The 8,087-nt window shown below is 47.5% G+C and overlaps 1 protein-coding gene across 1 annotated transcript in view; it reads left to right on the top strand.

Moving 5' to 3' along the window:
• Nucleotides 1–255: 255 nt before the first annotated feature.
• Nucleotides 256–8,087, top strand: part of CHPT1 (choline phosphotransferase 1) — a 33,971-nt gene continuing 26,139 nt past the window's right edge. The window contains exon 1 of the mRNA XM_005303687.4: nt 256–620. Coding sequence (XP_005303744.1) covers nt 378–620 — 243 coding nt within the window. The 5' untranslated portion in view covers nt 256–377. The remainder of the gene's footprint in view (nt 621–8,087) is intronic.

Here is an 8,087-nt window from a genome sequence, read left to right as displayed (position 1 = left end):
GGGGCAGAAGGAGGAGGAGCTGCCCGGAACCCTGGGGGACAGGTGGGAAGGGGCAGAGGGAAGTAGGGGAGGAGCTGCCCGGCCCCCTGGGGGACAGGTGGGAAGGGGAGAGGGAAGTGGGGGAGGAGCTGCCCACCCCCTGGGGGACAGGCGGGGATTAGGGCCGCCCGGCTCCCCGTATCCCAGCGGGGAGTGCTGGGGGCGGTCGCGCTTCAGGGCCCGGGGGTTAAATATCGGCTGCGGGCGGCGGCTGCGCTCCGGCCTCTGTCCCTCCCTCCCTCGGCTGAGCCCGCCCCCGCCCTGCGCCGAGCGGCCCGGCGGCGAGCCCCGGGAGCAGCCAGGCCCAGGCGCCGAGCGAGCCCCCGCGAGGAGCTGCCATGGCCGGGCTGTGGGCGCCGCCCAAGCCCCTGAGCGCGGCGCAGCTGAGGCGGCTGGAGCAGCATCGCTACAGCGCGTCCGGGCGCTCGCTGCTGGAGCCGCCGCTGCAGCTCTACTGGGCCTGGCTGGTGGAGCAGATCCCGGCCTGGCTGGCCCCCAACACCATCACCCTGAGCGGCCTCCTGCTCAACCTGCTCACCACGCTGCTGCTCATCGCCTACTGCCCCAGCGCCACCGAGCAGGTACCGCCCGCCGGCCAGAGGGTCCCTCTGCTGCTCCCTTCAGCGTCCCCCGCCGCAACCCCACAGAGACCCAAATAGCTTCTGCTTCCCCCCAGTCTCACAGGGCCCCCCTGCCCAGACTAACCCAGGCCGTGTCCCTGCTCCCCTCACCCTGCAGGAACCTCAGCACCCTGTCCCCTTAGCCTGTAGTAACCCCCAACCTATGCCTTTTTCCCAGCCACATGGGCACCCCTCTAAAATCACCTTCTTGCCCCATACTGCCCCACGCCAAGCTAATCTTCCCTCTATCCAACCACCTACTGTCATTCCCCAAAATACCCCACCCTTTTCCCCCACAGCATCCCCTCTTCTTACCCCACAGTAACCACTCTCCCATGCCCAGCACACTATAGTAATCCCAGTTAGAACCCCCTCTAGCCAGCTCTCAGCCCCTGCATTGTGTCCCTGTCCTTCACTCAAACACTATCTCCTCCTCCCTGCACGTATGCTCCACTGTAAACAACCTCACTCTCTCCTGCATTGTAATCACTAAATCCACCTATGCTGTAACTGACCTTCTGCCCCCAAGGTCCCTGCTTTGACTGAAACTCTCCCAGCAGCTCTAGCATTCAACCCCCATTTTCCCCTGTAACACCTTCTGTGCACATTGTACACACCCATTGTGTGAGGGCTTGTAACCCTCTCTCTAGTGTAAATATCAGCCACACAAATATACCCTGTATCCCTCACACATACTGTAACCTCCAGGTTTAACACACAGAGCACTCACTGCAAAACAAATTCCTTCACAAATTGAGAACCTACACACGTTGTAATCCCTTCCTACTGTAAACCCTGGGATGCTGTAAAAAACACACAACTGGTGCACTATATCTTCAGACAGTGTTTTGAGCCTATGCACACAGTAAATCCTACTGTGTTGCGTCAATAGTGCCCCACCTGTGTTATAAGTAGGTTTGGCCTTCTCTTTCTAGAAAGGATTAAATCATGTCTACACAGGAAAGCCCAAACAGTTATAATGCCAACCAACAGGGTCTGTACTATGCAGCGTAGTTGTAGCTGTATTGGTCCCAGGATATTGGAGACAGGGTGGGTTAGGTAATATCTATTGTTGGTGAGACAGACAAGCTTTTGAGCCACCAGAACTCTTCTTCAGGTCTGGGAAAGGTACTCCCAGCATCACATCAAGGTGGAAAGATTGTTTAGCTTAAATAGTTAGCACATATTGTAAGGGGTCATTCAAGGTAGAGTGGCCCATTAACGCTTCTGCAGTCGTAGGACAAAAAGAGGGGGTTAGTGGGTTATAGGCTGTTGTAATAAGCCATAAATCCAGTGTTTCTGTCCAGTCATGATTTTTAGTATCTAGCAGAGTAATGAATTTGAGCCCCTAGGCTCGTCTTTTGAAAGTGCTGTGGTGGTTTCCTTTGAGGTTGAGGACTGATAGGGCAGATATAGAGTAATGGCTTCATGAAAAGTTTTCACCCGCAAGTGATAGGGTGTTTTTATCATTTTCCTGTGTGAGTTCATTCAATAGTGTAGTGATTGATTTCACCCACATAGTTTTTATTGGGGCATTTAGTGGACTGGATGAGGTATATCACATATTGTGATAGGCATGTGTAGAACCCATGGATCTTGAAAGGTGTGTTGTGGGAGGTGTTGATCATTGTAGCAGTGGAGATATGTCTGCAAGTTTTGCATCGGTTGTTCTGGGACGGTCTGGTGCCACTTTGAGTTGGTGCGGCCTGGTCTGTGGGGAGGTTGCTTCTCATGCTAAATAGTTTCTAATACTTTGACTTACTCCAAACCTCACTCATTCAGTGGGAAAGGAGACTCCCTTTGGGGGGATGAATGTCAAGCCTGTTTTTGGCAACAGAGAGTCTGTGGCACCTTTAAGACTAACAGATGCATTGGAGCATAAGCTTTCATGAGTGAAGTTGCTGGCATTTAAAGTGCCTAATACTACTCTGCAAAAAGAAGAACAGGAGGACTTGTGGCACCTTAGAGACTAACAAATTTATTAGAGCATAAGCTTTCGTGGACTACAGCCCACTTCTTCGGATGCATATAGAATGGAACATATATTGAGGAGATATATATACACACAGACAGAGAGCATAAACAGGTGGGAGTTGTCTTACCACCTCTGAGAGGCCAATTAATTAAGAGAAAACACGTGTTTTCTCTTAATTAATTGGCCTCTCAGAGGTGGTAAGACAACTCCCACCTGTTTATGCTCTCTGTCTGTGTGTATATATATCTCCTCAATATATGTTCCATTCTATATGCATCCGAAGAAGTGGGCTGTAGTCCACGAAAGCTTATGCTCTAATAAATTTGTTAGTCTCTAAGGTGCCACAAGTCCTCCTGTTCTTCTTTTTGCGGATACAGACTAACACGGCTGCTACTCTGAAACTTAATACTACTCTGTTAACTTAAGCCAGAGGTTCTCAAACTGTTGACCGCGAGCTCCATTCAGGTGGTCCATGGATAGTTCCCTCTAAGATGCGCACCTGGGTGGCCCCACACCAGAATGAAGGCCCCACACCAGAATGAAGGGCCACCCAGCTAATTAGTGGAGCCACGCAGGCAAATTCTGTCATCTTTCATTCCAAGAAAAAGCAGTGTGGGAGCCTTCTTGAAGTTCTGAACTACTGCACGTGTGGCAGGGGTGAATAGGGCCTAGACTTTTCTATCACAAGGTGGAAACGATGGCCTTAGTCCTGCAAGTGCACTCACACAGTCTGACTCTTGCAGTGCCTCATTGATGTTAATGGGGTTTTGCAAAGGCCTGTCTGCTCAGATCCACTTGCAGGATCTGGCTCTGACTTCTGCTGTACTTTTGGGATGTGGAGAAACCTGTGTTAGGAGCTAAAAATTAAACCTCCAAACTTGTTTTCACTTGTGACCAAAAATGTAGGAGAACTCTTGCCTTCACAGGTTAAAGACTCAGGGCTGGCTTTAGGCCGATTCCCCGGAATCGGGCCCTGCGCCTTAGGCGCCTTTTTAATTTTTTTTACTCACCCGGTGGAGGGGTCCGCTCTGGGTCTTCGGCGGCACTTTGATGGCAGGGGGTCCACTCCGGGTCTTTGGCAGCATTTCGGTGGCATTTCGGCCCTTAAGTGCCGTGGAAGACGCGGAGCGGACCCCCCGCCGCCGAAGTGCCGCCGAAGACCCGGACCGCCACCGGGTATTCGAATCGGGCCTCGCAGGTCCTAAAGCCGGCCCTGATTAATGGGTTAACCTGCTGTTTTAAATATCACCCTCAGATATTTTCACTTCAGGAAAAATACATGTGGATCATACAGAACAGAATTTACATTATTGGGATTGTAATAATGCAGTGAGATGGAATTACAAACTTGTAGTTAGTTGCAGCTTGGTATCTGGTAACACACACAAATTCCTCGGGGTTTATAGGAGTGCAGTTGTTCAGAGACCTGGCTCATTCATAACCTTACCCGTACCAAGGTTGAAACGCTGCTAGCCACAACAATATTGGAACATAGTTGTTGGGATTAGTGTATTGTAGATCTTTTGATATTGTAACACTTGAGCATCTTGGCTTATCTGTTGTTTTTTTTAATACCCTAAACTTTTGCATTCTGGCTGTAGATTAAAGACCCGCAAACCTTTTTTTTTATTTTTGTTTTAAACAGTTTTAGTTGGGCAAACTGAGAGAAGCATGCAAATTTGCAATGGCTACTTTTGAATTCTTAATACCCAAATTGTTTTTATGCAGTGTAGTTGTACCGTGTCAGTCCCAAGATACTAGAGAGACAGGGTGGATGAAGTAACGAAACATTTTATGAATTATTAAATCATTGGCCAACTTGACAGCAAATTTGTACACTTCAACATCTCAACTCTACATAAGTGGCCGCAAGAAGCAACCTTTCTCCTTATAATTGAGTGAGAGTCTTGACTACTTAATTGGTCTTGACTACTTAATTGTGAGGAGTATTGCAACACTGCATTTTCCTCTATAAAATTGTGAATATTAGAGACAAAAGAGTCTATATAATTAAAGTCCCCTGCTAGTACACCTCTACCCTGATATAACGCTGTCCTCGGGAGCCAAAAAATCTTACTGCGTTATAGGTGAAACCATGTTATATCGAACTTGCTTTGATCCACCGGAGTGCGCAGCCCTGCCCCCCCGGAGCGCTGCTTTACTGCATTATATCCGAATTTGTGTTATATTGGGTCGTGTTATATCGGGCTAGAGGTGTAGTACCTTAAATTATTGAAACTGAATTTTAACTTTTTTTTAAAAAGTGTAGGTAAGCATAGGTACACATTTCAAAATATAATAAAAAGAATAGGTAATTTAGTGCCTGTGAAAGTCTTGGATTGAGAGCCCTCAAGCCTTGATATGGGTTTTAAAGGCACAGGGGAAAGATGCACTGAGATTGTGACTCTGTGACAGGTCACAGCTCTCCATCCTTACTCCCAATCTCTCACCAAGAGTACTGTAGCATTTTGAGGTTTATTTTCTTCCCATCAGAACAAAGTTAATTGTTCACTGCCAAATGGAGATGGTGTGGAGGAAATACGCCTGCCTAATTCTGGAGCTTTACAAAGACATAGTGTTCACACATTTATTATTTCACAATGCATGCACTAAAGGAAGTGATGCAACCCCTGATTCCTTCTGGTGGGTAGGACATGATAGTGATGCAACCTTAGTATCTTGATAAACATCTTCAGAACAGCTGCGACAACAGTCATCTGTTGTAGCACACTGATTGATGTTTGCCTTTTAATTGATTTTGACAATTTGATAGAAATTTCCCCCCAGGTCAGTTTAGCAGAGACTCTGAGGGTTTTTCACCTTCTTCTGCATCATGGGGCACGGGTCACCTATTCTCTATAACTTGAAGCCTTAAAACGTGATTTCAGGACTTCCATAACTCAGCCAGAGGTTATGGCTCTATTACAGGAGTGGGTGGGTGAAGTTCTGTGGCCTGCAATGTGCGGGAATTCAGACGAGATGATCATGATGGTCCCTTCTAGCTTTAGTATGAGTCTCTTACCTCCTGGTTACCTGCCTTAAGAACATAATTTCCAGTAGAGAGACACAACTCTGTGAATATTCTCCATCCATACATTTTATAGTGATTACCGCATGCCATGGTTTAGTGAATTATAATGCATACGTCTGACACAGGGGAGCTCTGAAAAACCTGTGCACCTCCTGTGCCCTCTGTCTGGTGGCATCATGAGATTCCTAGGTCATGGGTACACAGTGATGAAATCTGTCAAAAGTATAAAAATAGTTATTGATATTCAGGAGACTATTGTCAGACTCCAGAGGATATAAGCAGTATGGGGGGGAAATGGGAAGAAAAGTAGATAATGAAATTTTTGTTTGTAGGTGTATCTCCAAATATCGACTCAAACTAGGCCCTTTTTTGTAACTGGGAATGTGGGGAAGGATATGTGATAGTATAGGATGACTTGAAGGTAAGAGTATGTTGTGCAGTAGCCACAAAAAGGCTAACAAGTGTCATTTAGTTGTACATCAAGAGATCTCTTAAACCACATTAAAAATAGTGTGCCTAATGCTGACTGCGTGATGGGTCAGTCAAAGGGCAGAAAGAGAAAAAGGCAACACTTGACTCTGCACCAGGGAGTTGCAGAGCTCCTGCAAAGGTGGGGAGCACACTGAATGAACTTCCTGCTTTCCATATATTACAGCATCCTTTGACAGACATCCTTTGACAGACATTTGGCACAAAAGTAATAAGTACAGTAACTCCTCACTTAATGTTGTAGTTATGTTCCTGAAAAATGCGACTTTAAGTGAAACGATGTAAAGCGAATCCAATATCCCCATAAGAATTAATGTAAATGGGGGAGGAGGGGTTAGGTTCCAGGAAAATTTTTTTGCCAGACAAAAGGCGTTATATACATTTTAAACAATTTTAAACAAGCAATTTAACACTACGCTGCGGGGGAGTAGTGTGCACGTGCTGTGTGTTTACAAACATACTGTACAAACAGTACTATAGTTGGGAGGTGCCCCTGCCTTACCCTACACAGGCACAGCCCACTGGCACTGGAGAAAATGAAGCAGGCAAGGAGGCTGAAGGTGCTGTAGGCTAGGAGAAGCATGTTGCGCAGCAGCGGCAGCTTCCCCTACTCTGCAAGCACCAGGGGTGGTGGGGGGAGCCTCAGCCCACCCACTCCCCCTTTCCCCCAAGTTCCCATCCTTGACCTGCCTCTTCTCCTCCCCACCTCCTCCCCCTTTACTTCCCACACTGTGTCCTCGCTCCTCCCCCCCTCCCTTCTAAACATGGCAAGTCAGCTGATTGCCAGCTGATTGCTGCTGGCAGGAGGCAGGGGAGGGAGGGGGAGCCTGCATGTCAAGTCCTCCCCCCTCCCTCCTGCCTGGGGCAATCAGCTGGCTTGCGGTGCTTAGTGGGCAGGAGGGAGGGGGGAGGAGCGAGGACTCCGCGCGGGCTCTCCCTCCCTCCCCTCCTGCCCAGGGCAATCAACTGGCTTGCGGCGTTGGGGAGGCAGGGGGAGCCTGCACGCTGAGTCCTCGCTCCTCCCCCCGTGCTCCTGCCCCCGAAACACCACAGCTGATTGGCGCGGGGGAGAGGGATGAGGGGGAAGGCGCTGATCTGCGGGGTCTGCCGACGGGCGGGAGGCGCTGGGGGGAGGGGAGGTGTAGGGAAGCTGCCAGCTGTGGAGAAAGCAGGCAGCCAAACAACTTAAGAGTGGAGCATTGCACAACTTTATTGAGTATGTTCCCTAATTGATCCGCAACGAAACAACGTTAACTGGGACGACTTAAAGTGAGGAGTTACTGTATAGTCAAACTCTTGAAAGAGTGCTTGGGAAGCCTATAAAGTTTATCTAGGAATTGGATCTATCCTGTGAGGGGAAAAATATCTCAGCTGTTTGTATTCAGCCTTTAAAGAAAAGTAATGTAGGACTTAAATGTACATGTATAAAAGGGTCATTTTAAGACTGGGTGGAGCAGAGCGGGGGAATGGGACCTGTTCATATTACAGGGAGATGGCAAAATGAGAGATGGTGATCCTCTGTGCATCATTGAGAAAGTAGATGTGATTTAGCTGCACTCTCCTGAATAATAATCTAATTATTAAGAATAATTGCCAACTTAATTATTGGGTCCAACACTTCTGCCCTTTCGCTGTTCTGTCACTACCTCTTTCTTTCACCATATCTTGATCCTTTTTACCATTTAGCATGCAGTAATTTTACCAGAGTCCTTTATTTACTCTCTCTGAACTTCCAAAATATCCCTCCATTTGTAAACTTCTTACTGGCGTTTATAAATAACTCCTTAAGGTTTCATTAAAAAAACAAACAAAGCTACTTCAAGTTTGCCAATTTAAAGCTGCTGAATGGGACAGAAAGACAGTAACATTCAATTTTAATTTAAATTTTTTTAATTTTTAATTATTTTAGGTTAATTTTCCAGGCCACTGGAAC

Source organism: Chrysemys picta, chromosome 1 (assembly GCF_011386835.1).
Source record: "Chrysemys picta bellii isolate R12L10 chromosome 1, ASM1138683v2, whole genome shotgun sequence".
Lineage (NCBI taxonomy): Eukaryota > Metazoa > Chordata > Testudines > Emydidae > Chrysemys > Chrysemys picta.
Note: the sequence above shows the minus strand (reverse complement) of the source record. Positions and strands in the feature narration are given on the sequence as shown.